The sequence below is a fragment of the Takifugu flavidus genome, chromosome 22 (assembly GCF_003711565.1).
Source record: "Takifugu flavidus isolate HTHZ2018 chromosome 22, ASM371156v2, whole genome shotgun sequence".
In the NCBI taxonomy this organism is placed as follows: Eukaryota; Metazoa; Chordata; class Actinopteri; order Tetraodontiformes; family Tetraodontidae; genus Takifugu; species Takifugu flavidus.
In genome coordinates, this window is record NC_079541.1 from 2,981,598 (window position 1) to 3,008,268 (window position 26,671).

At 46.7% G+C, this 26,671-nt stretch overlaps 6 protein-coding genes across 17 annotated transcripts in view; 4 read left to right on the forward strand and 2 right to left on the reverse strand.

Moving 5' to 3' along the window:
* The first annotated feature begins 318 nt into the window (after positions 1-318).
* On the forward strand, positions 319-4,663 carry LOC130519403 (aldo-keto reductase family 1 member B1-like). The gene is made up of 10 exons (XM_057022820.1): positions 319-499; positions 1,338-1,505; positions 1,832-1,948; positions 2,030-2,107; positions 2,212-2,334; positions 2,802-2,908; positions 3,181-3,262; positions 3,422-3,505; positions 3,596-3,678; positions 4,365-4,663. Exons 1-10 carry the CDS (start codon positions 434-436, stop codon positions 4,405-4,407), a joined length of 951 nt encoding a protein of 316 aa, XP_056878800.1. The 5' UTR covers positions 319-433; the 3' UTR covers positions 4,408-4,663.
* On the reverse strand, positions 3,776-7,120 carry LOC130519404 (aldo-keto reductase family 1 member B1-like). Its single transcript, XM_057022821.1, has 10 exons — positions 6,736-7,120; positions 6,311-6,478; positions 6,108-6,224; positions 5,952-6,029; positions 5,685-5,807; positions 5,509-5,615; positions 5,367-5,433; positions 5,101-5,184; positions 4,918-5,000; positions 3,776-4,831 (listed from the first exon to the last, which is right to left on the reverse strand). The coding sequence occupies exons 1-10, from the start codon at positions 6,799-6,801 to the stop codon at positions 4,789-4,791; spliced, it is 936 nt and encodes a 311-aa protein (XP_056878801.1). The 5' UTR covers positions 6,802-7,120; the 3' UTR covers positions 3,776-4,788.
* A 1,075-nt stretch (positions 7,121-8,195) lies between these two features.
* On the reverse strand, positions 8,196-10,397 carry LOC130519407 (dnaJ homolog subfamily B member 9-like). The gene is made up of 3 exons (XM_057022826.1): positions 10,276-10,397; positions 9,776-10,015; positions 8,196-9,529 (listed from the first exon to the last, which is right to left on the reverse strand). Exons 2-3 carry the CDS (start codon positions 9,990-9,992, stop codon positions 9,069-9,071), a joined length of 678 nt encoding a protein of 225 aa, XP_056878806.1. The 5' UTR covers positions 9,993-10,015; positions 10,276-10,397; the 3' UTR covers positions 8,196-9,068.
* Positions 10,322-12,596, forward strand: LOC130519405 (THAP domain-containing protein 5-like). Its single transcript, XM_057022822.1, has 3 exons — positions 10,322-10,901; positions 11,015-11,198; positions 11,347-12,596. Exons 1-3 carry the CDS (start codon positions 10,816-10,818, stop codon positions 11,974-11,976), a joined length of 900 nt encoding a protein of 299 aa, XP_056878802.1. The 5' UTR covers positions 10,322-10,815; the 3' UTR covers positions 11,977-12,596.
* A 694-nt stretch (positions 12,597-13,290) lies between these two features.
* On the forward strand, positions 13,291-19,783 carry pnpla8 (patatin-like phospholipase domain containing 8). 4 transcript variants are annotated; one of them, XM_057022807.1, is made up of 11 exons: positions 13,322-13,443; positions 14,456-14,589; positions 15,174-16,140; positions 16,206-16,355; positions 16,440-16,591; positions 16,672-16,766; positions 16,848-17,019; positions 17,108-17,165; positions 17,243-17,437; positions 18,731-18,926; positions 19,005-19,783. In XM_057022807.1, exons 3-11 carry the CDS (start codon positions 15,274-15,276, stop codon positions 19,277-19,279), a joined length of 2,160 nt encoding a protein of 719 aa, XP_056878787.1. In that variant the 5' UTR covers positions 13,322-13,443; positions 14,456-14,589; positions 15,174-15,273; the 3' UTR covers positions 19,280-19,783. The 4 variants fall into 4 exon arrangements, with proteins under 4 accessions (XP_056878785.1, XP_056878787.1, XP_056878788.1 ...); XM_057022808.1 differs by having other exon boundaries at positions 15,192-16,140; XM_057022805.1 differs by lacking the exon at positions 14,456-14,589 and having other exon boundaries at positions 13,291-13,443.
* Positions 19,784-22,433: 2,650 nt separating this feature from the next.
* Positions 22,434-26,671, forward strand: part of nrcama (neuronal cell adhesion molecule a) — a 28,040-nt gene continuing 23,802 nt past the window's right edge. For all 9 annotated transcript variants that reach the window (XM_057022794.1, XM_057022796.1, XM_057022798.1 and 6 more), the window contains exon 1: positions 22,434-22,732. The gene's annotated coding sequence lies outside the window, so the exon portion shown is untranslated. The remainder of the gene's footprint in view (positions 22,733-26,671) is intronic.

Genomic DNA, 26,671 nt, shown 5'->3' on the forward strand with positions numbered 1-26,671 from the left:
TATAATCTTTAGTATTGTGATCTAATCTATTGTAATTTTTGTTATTGTGATGGGATATATTTATATACTTTCAGGATTTTTATGTTATGAACATATTTTTTCATTATTATTACACAAAAAGAAAAGCATGTCAGTCTATGCAAACTATTACTGATATAACAAAAAAATTATGTTCAAAATGTGGAGGGTAATTAAGAGAAATATTTGGGGGGGGGGGGTAAATGGTGATGCAGAGGGAAAAAAATCTGTATCCAGGCAAATATTGTGATTGCCGAGTAATGGATCGACAGCGCCTCGCGGCCGCTGCGCCCGTCCGTTAGAGGCGCGACTAATCGATGCCAGAGCGCAGCGAACTCGGCGAGTATTTGTGGAAGGTGTCGCCCGACCGCGCTGAGCCTCCCTCGGTCAGCTCCCGCTCTCAGCCCTCGGAGACATGGCGACGAACGTGAAACTCAACACTGGTGCACAGATGCCTATTGTGGGGCTGGGAACATGGAAGGTGCGTTTGGTTTTTAACGAGTTATAGTTATAACATTAAACCCTATAGTTAAGCTAGGCGTCTGTTATTATCTTACAGCCATGACATTGACTTTAAGAGTTTATTTGTGAAATCAGTTCTGCAGTTTTGGATCATATGTTTTTGCTGACCGAAGCGACTGAGCTCAAACGTGGCCGTGTTGTTCAATTAGATTACACAATTTGCCACCGTGTGAATGTTATTAGGTAACTTTTTAAAAGCCTTTTTAATGCACGGTGGCCATCGAGGCGCCCAGATTTTACAGCAGTGAAACTTTGGATTGGACCCCCCCACCATGCAAATGTGCCTTATGTGGGTGCACAGCAAAGCTCAGTCAGCCAGAATGATCCATGGACAGTCAGAATAGAGGAAACGCAGATTTGTGGAGGATTTAAGGGTTGTTGAAGCATAAAACCTCCTCGAGTATCCATTTACCTGGATTATTGTAAATATACATCCTCTTTGTATATTCCAAATTCTATTCTATTCAATTTTATCTTATTTTTCTCTGCGTGCTCTGCTGTTGTTGCACTGTAAATTTCCCCGTGTGGGACAATAAAGGACCTGAATCTGAATCTGAAATAGAGAGCCTCACCACTGAGTGGAGAAATTCTAAAACAGTTAATCCTCTCGTGATTGCAGCCCATTTTATATAAGTATATATGTGTGTGTGTGTGTGTATATATATATATGTATTTCTGCATAAATCGTATAGAAATAAGTGAAAGCTGGAGGTCTAGATAAATGAGTTATTGCATCTTGTCTTCTGTTTTGTTTGAATTTAATTGTTGACCTTTTGGGAATCGAAACATCTGCTCAGTCTCCCCCAGGCAAAGTGACAGAAGCAGTGAAAGCGGCCATTTCAGCCGGTTACCGGCACATCGACGGAGCGTTTATCTACCAGAATGAGGCAGAGGTGGGAGAAGGTGTTCGAGCCATGATCACGGATGGCGTGGTGAAAAGGGAGGATCTTTTCATCGTCAGTAAGGTGCGGCGAGAGGGTGAAACATTGTCACGTTTCATTCATAAGGTGGCGTCTCCTTCGCCTCAGGTCTCGGTGCCCAGCCATGTCTCAGCTTGTTTGTGTGTGTGGGTGTGTGTGTTGGAGTTTGTGTATGCATGTGCGTGTATCTGTGTGTGTGTCCTTTTTCTTGATTCTCTTGTTTCTCTTTGTTGTTTTTATCCTCTGTGAGGCACTTTGTGCTACCCAGTGTATGAAAAGTGCCATATAAATAAAGATTGAATTGAATTGAATAAATGCAATCCTTGAATCATGAATCGAGACGTTGACGTCTTCTTTGCTTCATTTTGTAGCTGTGGTCCACTTTCCACAAAAAGTCCATGGTCAAGGAGAGCTGTGAGAAGACTCTCTGTGATCTTAAACTGGACTACCTGGACCTCTATCTCATCCACTGGCCCATGGGCTTGAAGGTAACACTGAAAATGCTTCTTTCTATAAAATTGCCAGCATCCTAACACGACGCCAATGTAACACCTTTGATTCAATGTTAGCCAGGTTCAGATGAGTTTCCTCTGGACGCCGATGGAAAGCTGATCGGTGATGACACTGACTTTGTGGACACGTGGGAGGTGAGTGAAAGCCAAATGGCCGTTGCACAAAATGGGAAGAGTGAGTGAATCCTGGCTGTAGATTCCAATGAGGCATCTTGATGTTTTCTTTCCTCTTTTGTCAGGCAATGGAGGAGCTTGTCGATGCCGGTTTGGTCAAAGCTATCGGGATCTCCAACTTCAACAGGCAGCAGATTGAAGCCATCCTCAATAAGCCGGGCCTCAAATACAAGCCTGCCAACCTGCAGGTATGAAAAGCCGTCACTTCCTAAAGCCTGGGGGGGGATTGATCACCACTGTCCACCAAATCATTACAGGGGATACGTGAATATAATCACAATCCTGTAAATCTCGGCATCTTTAAAGTATTTGTTCTTTTTGACTCCATTCTCCAGGATCACATGTTTCTAAATGCCAAGAGGGCCTCATGGCACCATCAAGCGCACCTTATTAAAGCAGAGAAACTTGTTTATCTCCTGTTATGCTGCAGCAGTTCTGCCTTAGGCCAAACCACTTAGCTGTGGTGACCTTATATTCTCTCAGAGCCATTTTCCCCTGTCTGGCCTCTCCAATTTGATTACAGCGCCATTTTCCCTGTTTTCTGTCACCGCACACCCCCAGAAAAGGCAGAATCTTTTGTATTTGAGCCAATAGTCATGCTAGCTAAACAAAGCAGGCTTGGTGTCCATCTCTCTCTCTCTGTGCATCCTCCCAGATTGAATGCCACCCTTACCTGACCCAGGAGAAGCTGATCAACTACTGCCAGTCTCAGGGCATCAGCGTGACGGCCTACAGCCCGCTGGGCTCCCCTGACAGACAGTGGTCAGTTAAGGACACGATTGCCACGCAGATGCTAAATGTGGTGTTTTTGATTCATGCAAGAGTTGCATTTTTTCCTCTTTTTGATGTCTTGTCACACGCTCGAGAGGAGAGGCCACTCGTGACTCTCGTTCCTCTTTGGGAGTGTGGCATTTTGTCATGTCACTCCATAAAATGGGTCATTTTTGTGCAAAGGTGCTATCCTGCCTTGTTCTGCTTTCCAAAATGCAATGGATGAATAACATTAAACCCTATAGATATATTTTTTAATGCAGGGCTTCACCTGACGACCCCCCACTGCTGGAGAACGCAGAGATCAAAAGCATCGCTGAGAAACACAAGAAGACGACGGCTCAGGTGTCACCCCCACCCAGACTGTAGCAGCTATTACCAAATCATGCTTCTTTTTCTCCTTGTAAAGTCTTTGTTCAATGGCAGCATTGATGCGATTCCTTGCTGTTGGACCCATTTTTATGTCAGTCGCTTTATTTAATTTCCATGTTAATTGTGCACCAGGTCCTGATCCGCTTCCACATCCAGAGGAACGTGATCGCCATCCCCAAGTCAGTCACTCCTCTGCGCATCCAGGAGAATTTCCAGGTAGTTCCACTTCCTGGGAATGGCTTCAGATCTGCTTGACCCTCCGTCTGGTTGTTTCCTCCACGATGGTGACTGCTACTGTTTCTGCAGGTGTTTGACTTTGAACTCTCTGACGAAGAAATGAAGACCATACTGGCGTTCAACAGGAACTGGAGGGCCTGTCCCATGCACTGGTATGAGTTCCTTTTGTCCACTCACCCTCAGCTAAACCGTCCAGTAGGTGGCAGTAAAGCCCCCCCCGCTGCTGGATAAATTATAGAGGAACACTCCTCAGTTGATTTGCATTTATTCAATACAGATTACGACAAAGCCAGTTTTGGGCTGAATGGACAGAAGAAATGACTGTTATATCCGTGTTCTGAAAAAAGCGACAGTTATGATGCTTCAATAGTCTCTGAAATAGGTACAAAATACGGCAGGAAACAAGGACAGTGCAAACAGGCTAGTCTCCCTCGTCTGTTACACCAAAGGACATTTTTGTTTTTGTAACCAGTCAGAAATAAAGCTGCATTAAGAAAGAGTCCCGAAAGTTACGCAACACTTGAACTGCAAATCAGAACTCACGGTGAAATGGTCCCCAGGAGGCTCTTATGCTGTTTTTCTCACTTAAAACTAAATTCTTGGAAATTTATTATTTAAATTGGGCTCCTAAATGTCTGAATTCAGGGTGTGTAAAGATGAAGTCTGTGAGCTCCTTTTTAACTCTGCATTCTTTACTATTAATTGTGTTATTTTGCTGCCCCCTGCTGGCTTTTGTCATCTCCACAGTTGTATTTATAGTGTGCAGCCTTTATTTTGCCCTCAAAAACTTGATTTTTCAGAATTATTCACATCTTTTTCATCACCTTTCTCCCCCCAGGGGCGTCGATCATAAAGACTTCCCATTCAAGGCTGAGTACTGAGCCGGGACCGGCTGAAACGTGACTCCGCTGCTAACCAGACGCACTCCAAACCCTTTAGTTAGGGGTCATCTTAGGCTCTCCGTGTAGTCATTGTAAGCCAGTTTATTTCTGAGCAGCGTTGCTTCTGGCAGGAGGTAGGTTTAGCTAAAAAATAACCTGTTACATAAAGCTTTACATGTGCACTAATTCACTTCCTATGTGAGATTTTTGTTGTCGAGCACTTAAATAAAGGTGTGTGGAAGAGCAGAAAACACAACCCGGCTTTTCTTTGCCTCTCTCTAGCGCCCCCTAACCTAAATAGATGTCCATTTGCACTTGATCCACCCGTTTCGTTACCTAAAGGGTGTTTTTTGTTGAAGGTATTGTGGCTCCAGTCCATCGTCAGTATTCCGTGTTGAAGGGAAAATCTTTGTGCTGTGAAGCCCTGGGGAGGGAAAAGAAGCCGAGCAGATGATGAGAGTTTGCTCGATGACCCTTAAGATATAAAATGTGCTTATTTTGTCGACTCGCCATGGCAACGTGTATCCTCTCCAGTTGCTGTTGAAGCTCATCAGCGTCTTCATGTCGTCGTCGCTCAGCTCGTAGTCAAACGCCTGACAGAGAAGAGCGTCCAATGGGGAAAACGCACAGGTACACACACGTTAACGCTGTCATGGGGACGGAATATAAAATTCTGAAATGAGCAGAGATCACCTTGATGTTTTCCTTGATCCGATGGGGCGACACTGACTTGACAACAGCAGTTATATTCCTCTGAATTTGGAATTTGATGAGAACCTGATGGGTGAACCTGATGGATGAGCTTTGTAGCACTTCTTTTTTTTACCCACAATGCATCAGCATGGATGTGTTATCAGTAATCATGCATCTATTTGGTGTCTTCTGTAGCGTGATGTCATTTTTTTTTAATTGGCTCCAGTATTCCTCATTTAAACTGGAACTACCTGATAAATGGTTACCTGGGCCGGAGTCATCTGGTTCTTTCGAGCGATTGCGTTGATCTGGGGGTCGTCCAGGAAAGAAGCCCTTCGCCAACAGAGATGGGTGAATTTAGCGCCGAGATGCAGCGGAGCTCCACAGGTTCAGCCCAAATGTTCTCACCAGCTTCTGTCGGGGGAGCCCAGGCAGGCGAAAGCCGTCACCGAGATGCCTCTGGAGCGGCAGAAGTGGATCAGCTTCTCCTGGTTCAGGTGCGGGTGGCACTCGATCTGGAGGAACGTTGAGGAGCTTTGGCTTCAGTGTCCCCCCTTGGGTGGGTTCATTTGCTTTTCATGTACCTGGTTGGTGGCAGGCTTGTGTTTGAGACCCGGCTTGTTGAGGACGGCCTCGATCTGGTCTTTGTTGAAGTTGGAGATGCCGATGGCCTTGGCCAGCCCATCATCCACCAGCTCCTCCATAGCCTGGGAGACATGGTAGACTGGTGTTGGGACCGTGTCTCTCACAGTGGTCTTTCCTAAACAAATTAGGAAAGCGTCCTTTGTTCCTACGGCAACGGCGACACATTAGCCCACCTGCCTTCAGACTCTATTCATCGTCCACTTTACCTCCCAGGTATCCAAGAAGCTGGTCCCATCACAAATCAGCTGCTTGTGCTCATCGAGAGGAAAAGGATCTTCCCCCGGCTGCAGTGGAGAAAAATCTCTGAAAACTGTTGGAAATAACATCTGTCAATGATGTTAAATCTAAAGTCGCGCTCAAACCTTGGCCCCCATAGGGAAATGCATGAGGTACAGGTCCACATAATCCAGATTTAGACTGCTGAGCGTCTTCTCACAGGCTCCTCGCACCAGCGAGGGAGTGTGGAACGTGCACCATAACTAGAAAAACAAAACAGGAAGTCCCTGGTGTCCACATATTGTTTCATTATGGAGCGATTCCATTCTGATTCTTCAACTTTTCTGACCTTACTGACGATGAAGAGCTCCTCCCTCTTCACCACTCCTTGGTCAATCATGGCCTGGACCCCAGCCCCGACTTCTGTTTCGTTCTCGTACACGTAGGCGGTGTCGATGTGCCTGTAGCCGGCACCGATGGCCACCTTCACGGCCTCAGTGGTGACGCCTTTCCCCGACTGCATGCGTGAAGTCCACACATGCTTTTGTTTTCATTATTCATGCGATAAATTTGCCACTTTTTCCCCACAATCTAGTCCCCAAACGTCTTCCCCAGTGGTCCATTACAGCTAGATTATTGTGGGTAATGGTAACAGTGGCAAAAACCACTGCAGGAAACTATAGTAGCAGGTGCAGGTCTGCTGGATCATTCAAGCACGTATCACATTTGCCCATCACTGAGTGAAGTTTGAGAGAGTGAAAAGGTGAGTCTGACCTTCCAGGTTCCCAGTCCCAGGACTGGCATCAGCGCTCCGGTGTTGAGGGTGACTGAGGGAATCATGTCTGCTCGTCTGCCGCTGCTGAAGCAGCCGCCGCTGGTCCGCAGGGAGGCTCTCCGTATTTGTGTGGATGCTTTGTGTAAAATAGAAGAAGCCACGCCTTTTTCGGGGGGAGCCTGGAGGAAATCACGAGGGGGGAGGCCGCAAAATCTACCGAGACGGAAAAAGAATTGCTTTCGTTCCCCACAAACTTCATCTGAAAGAGTCTAAACGTCTCACTCTGAGGTTTTTCTAATTGATATTTAGTGGTTGGAAGTGATCAAGGGGCGCGATTGTCTGGACCCTCGCGTTTGATTTTGAAGTGGGGTTACGCAACAATCAGCAAGAGCTCCATCTGGCTCTGTCCCTTCATCTCTTTCCACTGAACAAACCCATTTAAAACAAATCCTTTTACTGTTGACGCTGTCAGCCGTGTCATTCAATTAAGCCCAAATATCACAAAACGTGGTTTCCATCTCCCCATTTATTCAACCAGTTGATAAACATTATTGGTTTATAAAACTAATGTTAATTTGTAATGAACGAGAAGATGATTTTCACGTGATTCTACAAAAGTTTTACTAAAAAATCCTTAATGTTTCACTGTAAACTGATTTATTTTTCATACTTTATTCAAGTTGCCTTTCACAAAGCCCGCCATCTAGTGGCTATACCCCAAACTGCCTCTAAAAAGGATTCTAATTAAGTAATCCCAATAAAATAATAAATCATTCTCCAAAGATTATAAAACCAATAAAATTCAAGAAGACCTGTGCTGCTGAACACAGCTGATGGTTTAGAAGCCTCATAATAAAGGAAATATATTTACATGTGTGACGCAGCAATTTACGATGACTTATAATTAACTTTATCATACATGGACCGTCACTTCCTTGTGAATTTATCCCAACATCAAGATATTCTCCCCCCAAACTTCACCATCCCTCCCTTTTCCCCTCGGGGTGGTTGGAATATAATTTTTAATCTGTGAAAGGCCTCTTTAATTCATCGATTAGACTCGTCACGAGTTTCAGCCTAAAATAAGCTATCGCTCTCTCATGCATCGCTCACATCTTAAACTAGAACAAGCTTTTACAAAGAGGAAACGATCAGATGCTAAATAATATTTTCTAATGATGGATATACTGTATGTTCAAATGCCTCAAGAAGAGCAGCTTTGTAACCTTAATAATCTCAGACCCCATAAATCATAACTGTAACTTAATATTTTAATTCCCTTTTATCTGTTTTATGTTTGCAATATTAGTATTGAAAATTAATCTTATAAACAATTAAGAATAAGGTTTTAAGATACAATTTTCAATTTATCGGGTACTCCCCCTAGTGGACATTTCCGGGAACAACCGCATTTGTCCAGAATGGAATCATAATTTTAATTAAGTAACAACATAAGATATTATCATGTAACTCTTTATTTTTACTTATATTCTGAAACCTGTCAACATTCAGGCAAGTCAGCTCACACACACACAGAAAGTGCAGACATTAGACAATGACATGAACATCTCCATGTCAATAAAGGACAGGGGTCCAGAAGAGCAATGTCGCTAAATATTGCACGTTATGGTCCACTCAAGAAGGGATTCCACACCATGAAAACACCTGCTTACGAAACAGCCGAGACTGGATACACACCCTGTTTGCTTGTGGCGACGTTTACCAGCATTTGTCTTTCTAACACTGAAAAAAAAAAAACCTCTAAAAACAAGATAACAGTTGGTAATGGGAGCAAATCAGCATATCTAGGTCTGATCTGGGTTCTTATTATTCTGTAGCTTAAGATAATCACTAATAAGCCATGAGACAAAAAGTGCCAAATACAGTTCAGATAAGCAAAGTCTGGTTTTCCTGATTAGAAAAACTGATGTTCTGAAGAAGTTATTGGCAAAAAATCCCCAAATAACCTCCGACCAAATTGAATCCTGGTTCCTCAAATGAGTATGTTTTTTTTTTTCCAATTTAAATTATCTTTTGACCTCGGACCATACCTGAGTGTTATACATTGGCCCGTGGTAAATCCACAGGCAACGACAAAGTAATGAACCTAAAAAGCTAAAATGATGAATCCTGATGACATTTATGCCTTGTCATGAGTTATTGCTTGGAGGCAGCTCATTCAAGCCAGCATGGATGCTCGTTTTCAGAGGAATTCACATACAGAAAAGCAAAACAATCACATTCTCCATTCCACCAGGGGATAAATTAGCTTCAAATCCCACATTCACACAACTGAAAATGCAGCAGCGTCCCGGATGGCTTTGTGTCGTTCTCAGGAGCAGTCGGTGAAGGTGGTCACCATGTTGCCTCTGCGCTGAGTCACTGTCCTGCAGTGCTGCTTCGCCGAGCCCTGGAACCTGCTCTCGGATCTGTGCGTGTTGAAAGAGAACATCTTTTCCAGGTCCTCGAACATGTTGTCAAAGAGTCCACCACCGAAGCCCTCCCGATGGACCTGTCTCCTGTGCCTGTTCATGGCCTCCTGGTGGGCCTGGAAGTGGCTGTCAAAGTGTCTCTTGTGGTTGGCTTGATTCTGGGAGTGAAAGTGGTGTTGGTGGTGCTGGTGGCTGAAGTCTTTGAAAATGTCATCAAAGTTAAAGGATTGGAAGTGCTGTCTGAAGTTATAGTTGCCTCCGTCAGCACCACCTCCTCCTCGGTGACCGTCCCCTGGCGATGGGCCGTGGCCAAGCTGGTCATACTCCTGTCGCCTCTTGTCATCCGATAACGTCTCATAGGCTGGAAGAAGACATATTTTTAATTTAATATATTTAATTTAATATATTCATTTTCCCCCCTTTTAGGTAACACATTGTTTAAGATAAATATTTAACACCCCACAGGAGAAGAAGCAATGACAGACTATTAAAAAAGTGAAAGTCTTTTGACCTTTAGACTTATTACACTGCTACAGGCAAGTTTCCATCACTTGCCAATGACTTGCAAATAGTCGTGATTATTATGAGACGGCTCAAAGTCGCATACCTTCTGCTATTTCTCTAAACTTGGCTTCGGCATCTGGGCCCTTGTTTCTGTCAGGATGGTACTTCAGGGCCAGCTTATGGAAGGCTTTCTTGATCTGGCGCTCGGTGGCATCTTTGGGCACCCCCAGAATCTCATAATAGTCCCTCTTCGCCAGGATGAACTCCGAGATCAGCAGCACATGAACCGCCAACAGCAACACCGACTGAACCGTGGCCATACTGCTGCTTTGGCACCTTAAGGCTGTGAAGAGAAGTAGTTTGACAACCACGCCTGATGCACCGCAGAACACTTTCCGCGTATGAATACAGTCGTTAGCCACTGCCGATGCTTTAGCTAGCTCTGGTTGCCGATAGGCGTTAGCTTACAGAAATCAACGAACAAAGATTAGCTCTTCTCTGTTTAAAAGACCAGTTGTGGAGTTGTGTCCCTTAATAAGTAGCTGACAAACCATCGATAAGAAACATCTATGTAACAAGAATGATTACGTCGCCTAAGGTTACCTCAATCTGCTGCCAACAGCTCCAGCTGATGCGAAGCGAATGCGATAGAAAGCTGCGTCGACGAGGCGCATTCCTGAGGCGGAACAACACGACTCGCAACGTGATTGGTCCGTTTACCAACACAATGACTCGGGCCACTGTGATTGGTGGAAAGGGTGCGCACGTGGAATGAATACATAAAAGGAATACAGCAAGATGGTGACGGTCTTTTACTTCCGCGTTAGATTTCCGATTTTGGTATTAACAACGGAAACGCAACACACCTTCTTGTTTTCTGGTATTTGGGATTGGAGTTCATGTATGGATCCTAGTTTTTTTTAATTGCTTGAAATTATCTCAATGTGTACATTTTATTGTGCGTGTTTGTGCATTAGTTTTATAACTATCTTGAGCCGGATCGCGTTACTTCCGCCATGAGGCCGGAACCAGGAAATGACAGTGCCTCAACTTTCAGTAACTACGCTGCGCTTTGTCATTAATAACAATAATAGAAAAAATAGTAACATGCGAAGCCTGCTGATCTGAGGATTCGCACCGGACATGCCACGATATTGTGCTGTTAAAGTCTGCAGAAACCGCAGGGGAACGGCATTTAAACAAGAAAACAAGAGAATCAGCTTCTACCCGTATGATCCTGTTCATTTTCTGATATTGAACATTTTGTGATGTCTGATACGTCTTATAGACGCCAAAGATTTGGTCAGGTGTCAATGTCATCAACCATTTCCTTTCATGAAAGGTTTCCCCTTCATGATAAGACCAGGCTTCAGCAATGGGTGATCAATATGAAGCGGTGGGGATGGACCCCCAGTCGGCATCAGTACCTCTGCAGCGAACACTTCACCGACGACTGCTTTGATATTCGATGGGGGATCCGCTACCTGAAGAATACTGCCATCCCAGACATTTTCCCCATCGAGGATGTACGTATCTGTCTGCATTTATTCTGCAAATCTCTCCAATTCCATTGAAACTCTTATCAAAACAAGAAACTCGTTCGTCTGAATGTTGCTATTCATTGGTCGCTTTTGGGGCTTCTATAATCATGCTTTGTTTGTCTTTAATCCTAAGGATATTGCTGCCATTGAAACCAAGCCGCAGAGTTTCAACAAGAACACTGACCCCGATGAATTTGTTTCTGAGAGAAGAGACGGATGTAGAGACGGGACATTCGAGCCACCCCTGCGGTCTCACACTGCTATCTTGTGTCATTCTGCTGTTGAGGTCACCGATGACAGTAGGAAACCAACAGCATCTCCCTGCAATGAGCCTCTTCACAAAGAACACACTGATTCAGCAGTGACTGGGATGCACCGGGACAAATTGCATCTTCTCTCTGAGAAAGAGGCAGACGTGAACTCATCTGCCCTCGAAGCAGCACTGAGTCAAGCATTAAGCATGAACTCAGTGGTAATGGTCGTGGATGACCCAACTGACACTGAAGGGAGCGGATATGGCAGCGGAGAGCACGTTTCAGTGTGTGAACATTCATATAGCAGGCCCGACACAGACACACACCAGCTTTGGAGGAAAATCTTCAGTTTGCATGCAAAGATTTTAGACTTAGATCGCAAGGAGGAGAGCACTGTGGCAAAAATAAACGCTCTAGAGACTGAAATATCCCACTTGAAGAGAGACAGCGCAGTTTGCAAGGAGAAGCAGAAGATTTTAGAAGGCATTATGTCATCTAAGTTGGTCTGATTTGGAGGAATTGTAAGCTAGAGGCTTGTGCTAACATTACAGCTGCTTCTCTGTTTTGGAGCTCCAGTTAAGTGTCTTAATTTGCTCCTTCCCAACAGCAGCAGGATGGAAGATGGCTGGGGGTCACCGGCAATCCTGATGGCTTTGGGGGGAGGCAGGAAAGGAGAGAGGCACCAATCATCCTCCCAGCTGCTTGCGGTGGGACACGGTGCAGGCACCGTACCCCACGGTGATGCAGCTGGTCAGAGGAAGGACAGGTGGGGAGGGGGTTGGCTGGTGATGCAGTGTTGTTGCTCCAGGATAGGTCTTTGGGGATGTGCACACCCAGGATCCTGGTGCTGTTCCCCCTCTGCACTGCAGCACCGTCTACAGAGGAGCATGCTGGGTGTGAAATCTCCCGAAGTCAAGAATCTTCATCTTGCTTAAGCAGTTTAAAGATGGTGACTGAAGCTAAAGTCTGCAGACATGATCAGGTTTGAAGCTGCCACACCTAAAGTGGCAGAGAACTTCTCAAACCCCAGTCTGATGGCACAAAGTTTGAATATTAATCACTTTATCGATTCAGTGTTTCAGTTTGAAGAAATGTGATGTGAAATGTTGAAAATAAGAAATGACAACAATGTGTTTGATTTTTTTCTTAATGGATTTAATGCTTCTTAAGTGTTTAATGTAAGATCCATCAGTTATAATGCCATCATTTACTGTAATTTTGATCTTCAACGCCACCATGAAAAAGCAGTTCCTCTACACCAGCTGACATTTGTCATGACCCTATCATGGTGACGGTTAGGGTGAGGTGAGTGATGATATACTCGGAGCCTCTCACGATACTGTAAGGAATAGATGAGATTTTTGAGAATTTGGAGGGTTCGGTTGTTTACGGAAGTGAGTTGTTACTAGAAAATTAAGTGTTTTAATAAAAAAAAGGGGGGGGGGGGGGGTTAAAGTTAAGATTTATGTAAAAAATGTATCTAAAATGATAGGAAATGGCCAGCTGGGGGAGGCTGTTACTTTGGTCGCTTCGGCCTCCTGGTGTAGTTGTGCCCAATTTAGCAGTCCATATTCACAGAGTTAGGGTGAAGGGTTAGTCAGGGTTGGGGTTGTTCCCAGGCAACATTCAACACTTTCGTAATTTCCATTTGAAAGAATACGGACTCTTGTTTCATCTTCAGCACTGCATAGTTGCTCTTTGCAACATCTTAAGGTGATGATATAATCACAAAGTCCCCAAAAGGACAACTACGGTGATATTTTTTTTGCCGTCAGTTTTCTCACCGCTGTGTTGAAGCGGTCTCAAACGTTTGCGCATCTGGCGACACCAAGTGGCAGAAGAGGAGAACTGCACCAAACAATGTGAGCTGACGTCACCTCCTCTTCTCTTCCTGTTTATTTTCCCAAGCAATTCCTGATAAATGACTGGCTCTCAACGAATGGACTGTTTGGGAAGCAACACATCTCTTACCCATGGTAAGGAAAAATATCATGTCCCGTACCCCTCAGACGTATTAGAGTAACGTCCAGTCCATTCTCCTTCCTTTGAGCAGCGAATGGTTGGCGGTTATTTGTTTGGAACATGCATTAGCAAATTAGCATTGGAACGTCAAGGTAACGGATTGTTCTGTCCAGTAGCTGCACGTATTATTTAAAACACTGGGTTTAAACAAGCTATTATTTTGCGAATCCAACATGGAAATGAGGGGGAAGCGTGTTGTCCCTTTTCCTTCACTGTCCAATAAACGATAAATAATATTCATATTCTCTCCGCACCGTGTGACAGTTAGCTAGTAGTGTGTATAACTTAATGTCTGTCTACATATTCCGATATTGAGTTACAAACGAGTCAGAGCTTGCGGTGTAAGACTTTAATCTAATCACTTGAGTAAACTGGATGATAAAGTCAGTATTCCGGGAAGGATCCAGATCCTTCCGCGGTCCTGGGCGCTTCGATGGCGGTTCAAAGGTCCACCTCTCTCCGGAGCAGAGCCTTGCTCTCGATCACGTCCGCCAGCCACTTCTCTCTGAATGTCGTCCGTCCTGGCGTGTGGACAAGGCGGTTGGACTCGATTATGAAGACCACCTCCACAGGCAGAGTGTCCGGCATGACTTTCGACACGGCCACGACGAAGTAGACGCTCACTGTCCCCTGGATCGGCCTCTGCGGGGTCGGGGTGCTGAAGCGGGCCCGGTAGTGGCAGAAGATGGAATGTTCCTCCTCTTCGGTGGAGCAGAGAAAGTCTAAACTATAAAGCCAACATGGCTGAATATCCCAGGTGCTGATGTACTCGCGTAGCTGTCGTTTGCCTTCCTCCACCGTGAAGTCTTTGCACGCGATCCAGTCAAAATTCCTCCTGTCCTTGTCCCCTTCTTCCGTCTTCGAATAGCGGCGCCTGTCCTTCAGGGCTGTCTCCAGCCTCGCCGACTCCACTGTCAGATTAAACGATGTCCTGTCCTCTTCCATCCTACCTGTCCGCACATGCAGGTGTTGTTAGCGACGCCTGCGTTGCCAAGCGCTCAATAAGGAGTGTCGCTATTGGCTGCCCAACAAGTCGCTAGGTGACGTCATCGCCCCCTTGGCAAGCTCTTGTAATGTTGAGAGGAATAAAACCCAAAAAGGTGAGCCAAAACCACTTGATATGGTTTGAAATTCAATTTTGGCCTATATAGTCAAACGTTGGAACATTAGATTTAAAAAGACGTCCGTGTGCACAGAACATCCCTCCCTGCATTTTTGCACATGATAAATGTGTTCGATGTTATATTCACGTCCTACTACTCGCAGGAGGAAATATCTTGATGAACATGTTATTTGTTCCTTGTGCTGCGTACTGATGCACAGAGAATCACGTCTTGTTTAAATACCTTACCTTTTGTTTCAGTGCATCGCAGGTAGCTGTAATACAGCATAACGAAGTGTTGGACAGTAATAAAACGCTGACTTTGAGACATGAATATCAAAGTTTCTGTAAGCCTTTGATATTTAGACTTCTTTGATCTTAATATTGTTTGAGATATTGGGTGCACCGTAGTCTTTCACATAATCTTCTCCCCATCTTTCTTTCTCCCCATCTTTCTTTCTCCCCATCTTTCTTTCTGTGTTTATGTGTGTGTTCTGGCCTCCATGTGTCCATGAACGTGCATGGATGATGTGTTATGTCTGTTCCTTAAAATACTATTGTGTTGTATTTTCTTCCTTCCAGGAGACATGGAATCTTCAGGACCTAATGAAACTTCCATAATGCTGCCCATTCTCAGCGTCACGCCTTTGGCAGATTGACATCTGTGTGACACTTCAAACGCATGTCGTGGATCAGGACCACACTGGACAGCGTCACCAAGGCCGTGAGCAGCACAGACCTCATTTCTAAGTTCTCCCGCTTTAAACCCGCCAGTGTCACCGTTGCAGGCAACCATGCGGAAAAAGCCCAAAAAGAGACTTCAGCCTCCAGTAACTCGGCAGCATCAACGGCTCAAATCACCATGAAAGAAGACGGTGAGGGGAAAGACCCAGATGGGCAACGTCAGCAGGTTGCAGACGGGTCTTCAGGTGTGGCTAAACAAACAATGCAGCTTTTCCATCCGGTGGCTCTGTCCACCAACATGGATGAGACTTCCAGAACTTTGGCTCAGCACATCAACAGTTACTTCGGTACCAGTGCACACGGGGGGGAGGAGGAGGGCGATGCACTGACGACGCCTCACAGGAGACGAGATGATCCAGCTGCTGAGCCTGTTGACCAAACTGTCTCTCAGACAAGTGGAGAGCCTATTCCTGTTTTGTCCCCAGTAACCAAGGATCAAAGCATCAAAGCGTCTACCTCTGCTCTGTCGCCGCCTCTCTCAGAAAATTCCAGTTCTCCTCCGCCTGAGGCGTCACAGATCCAGGCGTCTGAAGTGGCTGCTCAGTCCATCCCGGAGCCCCCTCCCGCCACCAAAAAAGGTTTCACCCATTATCTCTCCTACCCTCGGCCCAGCGTTCAAGCATTTGTCGGCAGCTATATCACTCCCCTGGTCCCCAAATTCCGAGGCGAGGCCAAAAGTGTCGCGTCTGAAAGGGACAAGGCTGCGGCGGTTCCCACGGGAGAGCCAGCGTCGGAAAAAACGGCGGAAAAGCAGGAGAGCGAAGAGGAAAAAGCCAAGCGCCAGCTGCTGTTGCAGAGAGAAAAGGTTTGTGAATTTAAAAAGTGCTTTCAGAGTTTCACAAAGTTCATTGCCTTGGCTTCCCCATGCAGATAATAGCCAGGGTGAGCATAGACAACAGGACCAGAGTCCTGGTCAAAGGCCTGGAGAGAGTCAACGATGTCAAGCTCCTCACCAGCCGGGTGGAGGAGCTCAGCCGTCACCTCCTCGAGTTCCCTGAGACGGGAGGCGTCGCCATCAAGGTTAGCGTCGTCACGTCCGTCTTCATTCACCAGTCTTGTTCTGTTGTTTCTTAAATGTGATGAAATAACCTCGAGCTTTTTCAGGAACGCGTGCTGCCACGCTTGTTGCGTTTGCGTCAGGCCAGAGATCTTCCTCTTCGGGCCGCAGTGAGAGAAGCGCTCGCTCTGGTTGGTTATACCGACCCGGTCAAAGGCCGAGGGATTCGGATCCTGGCCATTGACGGAGGAGGAACACGGTAGAGATGATCCACGGAGGCAACAATCCTGAAAATGATCTTTACCTCTGCCACTTTGACACCTTGTTAATGTTTTTCAGGGGGCTTTTGGCCCTTCAGACTCTGCACCGGCTTCAGAATTTAACAGGCAAAAGGATCCACCAGCTATTTGACTACATCTGTGGCGTGAGCACCGGTATGCTATTATCTTTTTCCCGTCAGTGTGTAATCTCCCCATATGTGTCGGCATGTCCACACCTGCCTCTGTTTAATCCAGGTGCCATTCTGGCCTTCATGCTGGGGATTTTCCAGATCCCGCTGGAAGAGTGCGAGGAGATGTACAGGAAGCTCGGCGCGGACGTCTTCAAACAGAACGTCATTGTCGGAACCGTTAAGATGGGATGGAGCCACGCGTTCTATGACAGTGAAATATGGGAGAACATCCTCAGGTTGGTTGACAGAACTCTTTCATTCTTTAATTCTTTGCTTCACCGGGGCCTGATTTGACTCTCGGTTCCGTTTTTGTTCTGGTTGAAGGGAACGGATGGGCGAGGGTCACATGATCGAGAGTGCGAGGGACCCGAACTCCCCAAAAGTAGGACCGCATTCCCTCTGCCATTTTTTGGATTTCTTTCTGCTCCTGCCTGGGTGCTGTAACTGTTTGTCCACCAGGTGTCAGCCGTGAGCGCCATAGTGAACCGGGGTTTACCCCTGAAGGCCTACGTGTTTAGGAACTACAGACTCACGCCCGGAGTGCGATCCCACTACCTCGGAGACTGCAAATATAAAATGTGGCAGGCCATCAGGGCCTCGTCTGCCGCCCCCGGATACTTCCAAGAGTTTGTCCTGGGAAAAGACCTCCATCAGGTATGACAGTGCTGAGAAAACCAGGAGATAAAAACAGAACTGTGGGAAGGCGAAGCCACTTTTCCCCCATTAAAAGAACATCTAGTGTGAGTCTGTTAAATGTTATTATCCAAAGGCCTTCAATGTGCCAAATTCTGACGCCTAATTATCAGGTCAGATATCTTTAGATGGTCCTTATTGACTGAAATTACGCTCAAGGCCTAGTTTAGATTCATTTTGACACCCTAATTAGGAAAATTTGCCCTTGTTTCTACTTCTGACAAGTCTTCTGTCTCACTTTCCTCCTGGAATGTTGGTGAATCTGTCATAGAAGGTATGGCCAGCCTTCTCTCATGACAATCTGCCATTCCTCTCATCTAAAATAAACTGCTTTCCCTCTTCCAGCACATCTGTGTTTAAACAAGAGCTCTGGTGATGAAAGCGCTGTGATTTTTTTTGTTAACGCTCCTGATGTATTAAATCTGGTGTGTGTCTTCACATTCCTCCTGGGGCTGCGCAGTGATTCATCGACAGTTGGAGCTGCCGTTTCCACCCACCGGTCTCACTTCTACTCTAGTTTTCAGCAGCAGCGGTGATATTTCTCAGGAAAAGGAGCCAACGCCTCAGTGTTGAAAAGATTTTGCGTAATTCTGGGCGTTCTCAGTCATAACTCGGACATCTGCTCGCAGAGGGATGCTGCAGAAAACATGTCGGTCAGTTCAGGGAGCTGTCTGGGTGAGAGGTTAAAGGTCAGCGCCCAGGAGCAGCTGTGTAATTCACCTTCCGTCTCATGAGTGTAAACTGTGTTCCGATGCTTCACACATTATCACCCCAGGGCAAACGGCTCTATCATGAGGCCGGGGGTGATGCGTGTTTGTCTATTTGAGCTTCGGCTGTTTGGGCTCTGTTTTTTCTTCTTCTCACCATCTTTATCGTCATGGAAATGACCTTTTCCTGCTTCTGCTGGAATGATCAGATCGCCTGTGTGTCACACTCTCCATCTTTATCCATTTAAGCCAGATTTACTTAAGGAGTTGGGTGAAATCCAAAAACTAGATGGGGGGGATCTGAGAGCCGTTAGTCCTCATTTAATGAAAGTCTGCTCTTTTCCTCTACAGCATTTTCAACGTTAGGAAAGACACTAAAACAGCAAAATAAGCTGCTGAACTCTCGGCCACCCTCTTTTCACCACATTTGTGTAAATGTGACAGATTAAATGGAGAAAAAACTTCCAATGTTGCAATATTGATGCACAAACCTCACAGCATTGTCATTAGCATGTTAGCTTCCACTCCTTTATTCCTTGTCCTCCAGGATGGGGGGCTTCTTATCAACAACCCCACAGCACTGGCCATCCACGAGTGCAAGTGTCTGTGGCCCAACACGCCGCTGCAGTGTGTGCTGTCTCTGGGTACAGGACGATACGAGACGGCGGGCAAGAACGGCACGACCTACACGAGCCTCAAGGCTAAACTGACCAACGTCATCAGCAGCGCCACAGACACAGAGGGTAGGTTAAAAAACGCTGTTTGTTCTGCAGGAGCCTTCTGTGACCACCGTTAAACTCCGTCTCCCGTCCTTAACCCAGAGGTGCACACCATGCTGGACGCCCTCCTGCCCCCTGACACATACTTCCGCTTCAACCCCTACATGAGCGAGGACATAGCGCTGCACGAGAGCCGAGCCGAGAAGCTGAACTTCCTGAAGGCCGAGGGCGAGCGCTACCTGGAGCGCAACGAGTACAAGCTGAGGAAGGCGGCGAGCGTTCTGGGCCGGCAGAAGAGCAAAGTCCAGCGGGTGGCAGAGTGGGCCAAGCTGAAGGCCGACATGTACAAAGGGTTACCCCTCATCTCCAAACTGTAGCCCTTATACCCTAGAAACGGGGGAGGGGGAGTCTTTAAGGTAAGATGACAAAGATGGTGGATTCATGTTGAAAGGACCCAAAATGGACACATTTTTAAAGGAAAGGAGGAGGTTGGAGAGGAAATAACACTATTTTTTTCTCCCTTTTTGGAGAAATATTGATTAAAGGTAATTTAGAATAAGTATATGATGGAAGATAAGGCTGATTTAATCAGGGAGGACGGCCTGTGGTCAGAAACCCAAAGTATGATCTGAAGTGTAGACTGAAAGCACCGAGACAATACGAAGGCACTATTAATGAGAGCTGTAATTTACTAAATAGAACACTTAATTCTTGCAGTGCACCCAACAATTACCACTTTGTAAAACAACCTTTTTAAATCCAGGACAGCAGACGCTCCTGATAGGATTTGAAAATTAAATTAACGCCCTTATATTAGCGTCACTCCTAATGTTCCTCGTTCCTCTGCTGTTAAGAAAATAAAATGTCTTTTAAAAGCCTGATCTTTTCTGACATAATTCTGTGGAACAGTGCTCAGAACAATATGGATTTATCATCATCATCACCATCATCATCAGTAAACAGAGGAATGCCACACATCAGCCTATGATGAATTGCTTTTCCGCCTGTGCCCGATTGTCATTGTTCCCGGACCTGTTTAAAGGTCTCTTGACATTCCCTGGCATCATTCCTCCCAGTCACTCCGCTGTCACCCCAAACAACAGGAACAATATGGCAGGAGGAGGCGCAGCTTCGGAGCTCCACAACAATGACAGATGTCACACACGTATAGAAAAACATGTCAAGTGCTGCTCGACATGTGGGCATCAGTGCAAGCTCCAGGTGCTGCCGTGACTCAAGCTCGCAGGCGTCCTGGAGGGTGATGAAAATATCTTTGACAGGGGAAATCTGGAGAAATGAAACCAATTTCTTGAATAGGTTAAGATATTAAAGAGAGATGTGCTCACTCTTCAGCCCTGTGACAAATGACGTTAACCTCAAATGAGTGTGCTGCAGAGATGTTCAGACCGGTTCAAAGTAAATAAGTATCCTTGAGAGGACAAGAGTGCCGAGGTAAAGTGGAAGTCTGCCAGGAAGTGTTTCCATGGGTGGTGTGGAGAAAACTTGCAGTTGCTGCCATCTTGCTCCTAGCAGCAGTCTGTCTCCTTGCCTCCCCCTTATATCGAGCTGGATTGTCTGGTCTTATGTTGTTCCCTAGCAACTGTCATATTACAGTCTTCTCAATGTATGTGTGCCCACGTTGTGCCTAAAATTGCACCGGATCCCTGCAGAAACTGCTTACGCAACCCTCCTCCTTTATTTTGCGGCCGAAAGTGGGTTCTTGACAGAAACACCAGAATAGAAACTTCAGGTTTTGTCTCCCGTCAGTGAGCCAACACGTCTGTATTTGCCTAATCTCTGCCAGGAAAGTATCAACTTCTGCAAACAGCAGTGCTTCATCTCCAAAGATGTTTGCACGGGGTCGTCGGCGACCTTTTCCACAGCTCAATGGCTGAATTGCGGCGGAGGAGAACCAACTCGGAGGCGTCTGTGGGGTCACATCAATCCTGAAGGACGCTGGTGTTCCCAACAAAGATGATATTCTCTTGTACGTCCTGGCCTTTAAACTGGTTTTAAAGTACACATGGTCTCTGGAGGAAAGTTTGGTGATGCGTGTAAGTGTTGATGACCTTGACCATAGAGGAGGCTTTCGCACGGCGCCCTGGTGCACGCCACAACGTGTTGCGTCTCGTTGCTGCCAGAGCGGTTTACACAAACCTCTGCTGCACGGTTGTAGCACGGACACACCTGCGCACACACATCCTATTTATCCAGCAGCCGCGCGTGAATATCAAACAAGGCTGCAGTGTGTAAATCCAGTCTCCTGGGTCAACATTTGCGTGTGTTGAAAGCTTTTCTCTCTTTTTTTTGCTGAGGAACGCCTACCAAATGCAGCCGTTGTCAACAGAGATGGTTGTTGATGGCGAATCAAACAGTTTCTGAGGTCAGCCGTGGCCCCGGGGTCTTCTCACCTATAGTGGCGGCAGATTTGCGCAGCAGATGCGTGCACACGTTTAGGCCCCCCGGCCTGGATGAGTGTTGCATGCAATTATCATGCGAGGAAACTGCCCCGCAGAGCCGATGATGTGTACGAGCCAGCGGGATCTCAGACATGCTTGTCCCATGTTGCAATTAGGTGTGTGTGTATGGATGTGGGGGGGGGGGTATTCTCTCCAGCAGCTGGTGTTTTGAGTCCTGCAGCCCCAAATGCGACGGTGGTGGTTGGATCATTAATGTTAATGCATTGTGCAGCGGCGCATTTGACACCGCAGGACACCTGTTCTGCCACGACGGCAGACCAACCTCGTCTGACATGGACTTCACCCCCAGCTGCCAAAAACCCACTGAGGTTTTCCAGCATAATTTACTGGTGATGACAAAAACGAGAGAGCTTTTGCTGCAAAAATCTGGTCAATCTGTATGATCATCTTTAATGCTGCTCATCTTCATGCGTTCCCACGTATCACACTGTCCTGATGCCTTCTTCAATCTACATCATCTTGAGCTACTGCCTGTGAAGAGAAAATAAACTGTATTTCCAATGGTGTCATGACGATTGTTAAGAGACGGGATTCTTATTTTTGAGAGTTAAGAAATTACACAGCACAGATATATGTATATATATATATAAAAGGATTACTTTAAAATGCAAAGTGGGTTAATTGCTGCACGTACCCTGCGTGGCTGATTTCACACCTATCTTTTTGCAGGTCTCTCAGCCGCCTCATTAAAACGGGGTCGCTGCAATTTTCTTTTCTGCCCGGGATTGGCGGCAATTCACAGATAGGTGTGAAAAACGCAGACCGCTCACTCTGCTGCATTTTCCCTTCCACTGTCCATCGCTAAATCCCGAAAATCAAAGTCTATTTTAAGCAACTACCACGTTTTGTGCTTTAAAACGAGCAGTCTTACATGGGCAACAGCATACTTCCATATTAAGACACACGAAATCCTTTCTTCATATTTGAATCTAGCTCCACAACACTTATTGTTCTTAGAACAATCATCCGAAATGCTGAGCTAGATTTATTTTCCCTCGGTGAAGAGACCGTGAGGTTCAACTATAAAACACCCACAACGCGTTTTGGAGTCACTCTGGTTTCGCTGCGGAGTAGCTCATCGTCATTATACGTAGACGATCTTCGCAGCCGCTGGGTTTTGACAGCAACGGGGATCTGCTGGTGGAGGAGATCCGAGGATCCGTGTGGACCACATCTTTGCGACTGCAGCAGTGGAGAGGAGGGGAGGGCGCACAGACACAGGCTGGCCACTCTCCTTCTTGCTCTCTCTCTCACACACACACACCGCACGCACACGCATCGTTTCTCCTCCAGCATCACATCTCATTGGCGGCGCGCTGGAACAAGCAGGAGCCACAATCGCAGCAGACGGTGAGTTGGAGCGTTCCTCTCCTTTCTTTCCTTTGAAGCTCGCTTTTCCCACCCTGTTGTCCTCCCCGCCGGCACGATGGTGCAGTGCGTGTGAGAGGTCGCTGGGTTTTTTCAGATGGCCAAGGTGTGAACCTCTAACGCGGAGCCGCATCGGACGCGCTGCGTCGTCCGCTCGTTGTTTTTTGTATTTATATCTGGATTCTGCGGATCATCAGACACGGACCTCTGCAGCCGACCGCATCCTGGGGAGGGAGGGAGGAAGGGAGGGAGGGTAAAAGCAGTGTGTGGATCGGCCGTTTGAATGGCTGCCTCAGCGTTGGATGCAGCAGCAGCAGCAGATTCGCGGTGTGCGCGCGTCATTGTTGCTGCCGGCCGGTGCGCACACGCAGGCCGCAGAGCGCCGACGGGATTATTTGATGTCTGGCAGAGATGCTGACAGATGAGGCCCCCGCTGCAAATACACTGCGAGGCTTTCTATTCAAACTGGAGCACCATGATAACACTCTTTAACTGACTCCCCCCACCCCCATCCCCGAGCATCGATTCAAATCAGGCGGAATCGGGTCTATTTTCAGTGAATTGGGGTCCTTAATTTAAACCATCGATTCGATTAAAAGCCTCCGTTTCCGGCGTGTAAAGGAAGCGTTGCCCTGTTGCTCAGGGTGGATCACTGAGAAACAGGCTGCCGGTTTCGCTCCCGCTCCTGCTGCATGCCATTGTGTTCGTTCCCAGATGCTGTGCAGCTCCCAGGCATTGAACTGTGGGTAGAGGCAGAATCTGCTGCTGGGTAATTACTGCAGACAGTTCACCATCTTTCATGCATTCCTCCGCGTGCGGGGCTCAGAAGTCCAGCCTTCTGTAACACATTAGACCGGACGGACACGCCGAGGCTGCAGCAACTGAAACATATCAGCAGCATCTCCTCCTGCATCCCTTCATGCAGCCACGCAGAGACCAGAAGCTCCTTCTGATGTCTATTTTTAATCTTCCAAGAACTTTTTTTTTATGTCCCCTCCTGGCAATCAAACCCCGATGTGCCTCTCCTCTCCTCTCCATCTCCTCTCTCTCCTCTCCTCTCCTCTCCTCTCCTCTCCTCTCCTCTCCTCTCTCCTCCAGCCTCCCCCCCCCATCAGCAGGAGGGTCCCCCTACATGAGCCTGGTCCTGCTCCAGGTTTCTTCCTGTTAAAGGGGAGTTTTTCCTTGCCACTGTTGCTTGTCTGGGGTCAGGCCCTGGGATTCTGGAAGCGCCTTGAAACAATTTTGATTGTAAAATACGCTATATAAATAAAGATTGATTGATTGATGTGCGCGTGTTCGCAGCCTCCCCAGCAAGGTGGCTCGTCGTTTCTCCATTTCATTTATCCGACCTATTACTTTGCACGTCATACTGAGGGCGTGCGTGTGTCCTCCATCCCGAGATCCATCACCGGACGTGACGGCGCACAGCGCACGGCCGACACACGCACGCTCGGACGGCCGCTCTCACATTTGTCGACGGCCCATTAGACGCAGGCAGCCCATAGTGGGACATGAACGCCGGCTCATCCCGCGTCCTGTCGCCTGGAGTGATGGTGCCATAAATGTTGTTTTTAAATGGGTGGATGATATAGATGATGAAAACCGTGGCTGCAATAACAGACCTGCAGTCTAAACCATATGCAATGGCTCTATTGACCAAAAGAATAGACGTTCCTTTGGACAATCTCCAAAAAAGAAAATAATTTATTTTCATTTGTTCAAACCTGGAACAACAAACACGCCACCATTGCTTTGATATGACCAAGTTATCAATGCGCATATATTGACATTTAACATATAATTTGGGTTTAGAAGTGACTGTATAGGTTTGCTTCACCTCTGGTGATAGTGAAAGAGTGTGGGAAAACATCTTTATGAGTGCATTTTCCAACCGTGTCTCTTCAGAGCGATGGGCTGCAGCTCTTCAGGCTGCGCCCAATACCAAGATAAAGCTTTAAATAACATTGTAAAACAATGGTCATCGTTGCACGGTGTTTTTACCCATGGCAGTGGTGGTTGGGAGGCCTAACCTGGAATCGCCCTGCTCTCTTGGCTCAGGTTCAGCATGTTTAGGTAGCTGCTTCCTTTCTGGGAGGAGGAGGCTTTTTTTGTCCTACTAGGCTGCAAAGAGCCATGTAGCATAAAGCTACAATAGCGCTAGCCATCATGTTGTCAAGGGGTGTTTTTGAGGTTGTAGCAGCACCTCTGGGAGGAGGTGGAGGAGACTAGAAAGGTATTGTAGCCCGACGCTGCTCGGCCATATGGAGGAACGCTAACTGCCAGAATAGTACTAGAAATGTAGAATGTTGCTAAAAATATGCTGGACGTGCTCCATGGTTTAGAAGTGTCTCCAGCATTGCTCATTTTGTCACTAATCCAAGTGTAAACAGTGATTTCAGAGCTGTTTTGAAATACCAGGTCTTTATTATGACATCAGTGATCTGTTAAGTTTTTGAGGTGTGAAAAATGAATCAGTCCAGAAAATCACATTCCTGATAACAGTAATTACTAATTACTCAAGTGTGGACAAGCCCAAAAATGGGCGTGTTCTGAGTAGGTGCTCTCGTTAGTATCGTCAGAAAGACACATAGAAAGGAGGATTTAGGATTAAAACCTGTAAAAATAGCTTTGAAGACAAAGGGAGGGGCAACGATGTGCTGCTGTGATCTCCAGCTGTTCCTCTTGCAAGTCAAGAGACCGGAGCTTAATGAGGGAAGACGTGGCTGCGCTCCACACACGAGCGCCCTCGCGCATGCACCGAAACACTTGCATGTCGAAGGAGAAAGGTCAATCATTCCGCTTTCATTTCCATCATGAGCGCCATGTTAGTCAGCGAGTAAAGTCTGCCCGGAGGCCACAGAAGAGGTGTCTGCGTGGATCGGGGCAGCAACAGATGGGCGAGTGGGCGAGAGCGAAGGACTTGCCAGACTGGTAGTAGTTATCGCTCGCTGACTTAAACGTGGCAGCATGTAGGTTAGACTGACTATTTTTCACCCTAATGCTGGTAATTATCTTTGATTCAGTGCTGTTGCTGTGTCATGCGGGGCGTCAGATCTAATCATGTCATTAAGTCATGCTTAAACAGCACGAGCAAGTCATTATAATCTGGATTTGATGGGAAATCTGAGGAATTTGCCAGGAAAATACACATTGTAAACCTCTGGAGTCTCAATAGAGCCCCTTTAATGCTTGAAATCCCAGTGGCGGGAGATTAATTTGGAGTACAGTAGGCTTAAAAATAATATTACCCGTGAATCTTTGTCCCCACATTAAAATAATTAGCAGGGATTTAGGCGGAGGACGCCATTAAGGAGCGCCTCTTATCATGCCAAACGATCCAGCTGCTCCTAAAGCTCCGGCGTGACCTGACAGAGGTGAACCCACAAGCTTTAGACATGTTTATTCAGGTATGAGGGAATGTGTCAGCCATGGTTCAGCATCTTTGTCTGTGTGTGTGTGTGTGTGTGTGTACGTGTGATTATGCCACACCAAACACAGCAGCTCCTACTAGTAACCACACCTGCACCATCCGTGACACATTGTCTAATCATGTTTTAAATGCAGTAAAACAAATCTGCTGGGTGTGGATCCCAAAATGGATTTGAGGAGAGAAGCTGGGCCTAAGGTGCAGTGTTCCAGGTTATACGTGTGGGGAATTTACACCCCTGGGGGGGGGGGACTGCAGTAGACACAACAGCTCGGGGATGTTGACTGTTGCCACCCTTTTCCACCCAACCTTGGATCACTCCATGCTGGTTGGAGCCATTCCCAAAGAGGTGAAACCACATCCGCTTTGCTTCTCCACAGGTTCGGGCAGCTTTTGCAGGATGTTGGTAATTACTCCCCCAAAGGCGAATTAGGAAACTGGAAAGTTGTGCCAATGCCGACGGCACTTGGGTTGGCACCTGGGGTGAAAGGTGC

Bases quoted from the DNA above. Each gene is read 5' to 3' on its own strand.
- pnpla8 (XM_057022805.1), top strand. From the start codon at position 15,274: ATGTCGTGGATCAGGACCACACTGGACAGCGTCACCAAGGCCGTGAGC. The intron at 16,592-16,671 runs GTAGAGATGATC...AATGTTTTTCAG, and splicing joins ATTGACGGAGGAGGAACACG to GGGGCTTTTGGCCCTTCAGA. The intron at 17,166-17,242 runs GTAGGACCGCAT...TTTGTCCACCAG, and splicing joins GGGACCCGAACTCCCCAAAA to GTGTCAGCCGTGAGCGCCAT.
- LOC130519407 (XM_057022826.1), bottom strand. From the start codon at position 9,992: ATGGCCACGGTTCAGTCGGTGTTGCTGTTGGCGGTTCATGTGCTGCTG. The intron at 9,530-9,775 runs GTATGCGACTTT...GTCTTCTTCCAG, and splicing joins GTTTAGAGAAATAGCAGAAG to CCTATGAGACGTTATCGGAT.
- LOC130519405 (XM_057022822.1), top strand. From the start codon at position 10,816: ATGCCACGATATTGTGCTGTTAAAGTCTGCAGAAACCGCAGGGGAACG. The intron at 10,902-11,014 runs GTATGATCCTGT...CTTTCATGAAAG, and splicing joins AAGAGAATCAGCTTCTACCC to GTTTCCCCTTCATGATAAGA. The intron at 11,199-11,346 runs GTACGTATCTGT...TTTAATCCTAAG, and splicing joins ACATTTTCCCCATCGAGGAT to GATATTGCTGCCATTGAAAC.
- LOC130519404 (XM_057022821.1), bottom strand. From the start codon at position 6,801: ATGATTCCCTCAGTCACCCTCAACACCGGAGCGCTGATGCCAGTCCTG. The intron at 6,030-6,107 runs GTTTGAGCGCGA...TCTCCACTGCAG, and splicing joins ATTTCCCTATGGGGGCCAAG to CCGGGGGAAGATCCTTTTCC. The intron at 4,832-4,917 runs GCGAGTCGACAA...TTCCCTCCCCAG, and splicing joins AGAGGATACACGTTGCCATG to GGCTTCACAGCACAAAGATT.
- LOC130519403 (XM_057022820.1), top strand. From the start codon at position 434: ATGGCGACGAACGTGAAACTCAACACTGGTGCACAGATGCCTATTGTG. The intron at 1,506-1,831 runs GTGCGGCGAGAG...TTCATTTTGTAG, and splicing joins ATCTTTTCATCGTCAGTAAG to CTGTGGTCCACTTTCCACAA. The intron at 3,263-3,421 runs GTGTCACCCCCA...ATTGTGCACCAG, and splicing joins ACAAGAAGACGACGGCTCAG to GTCCTGATCCGCTTCCACAT.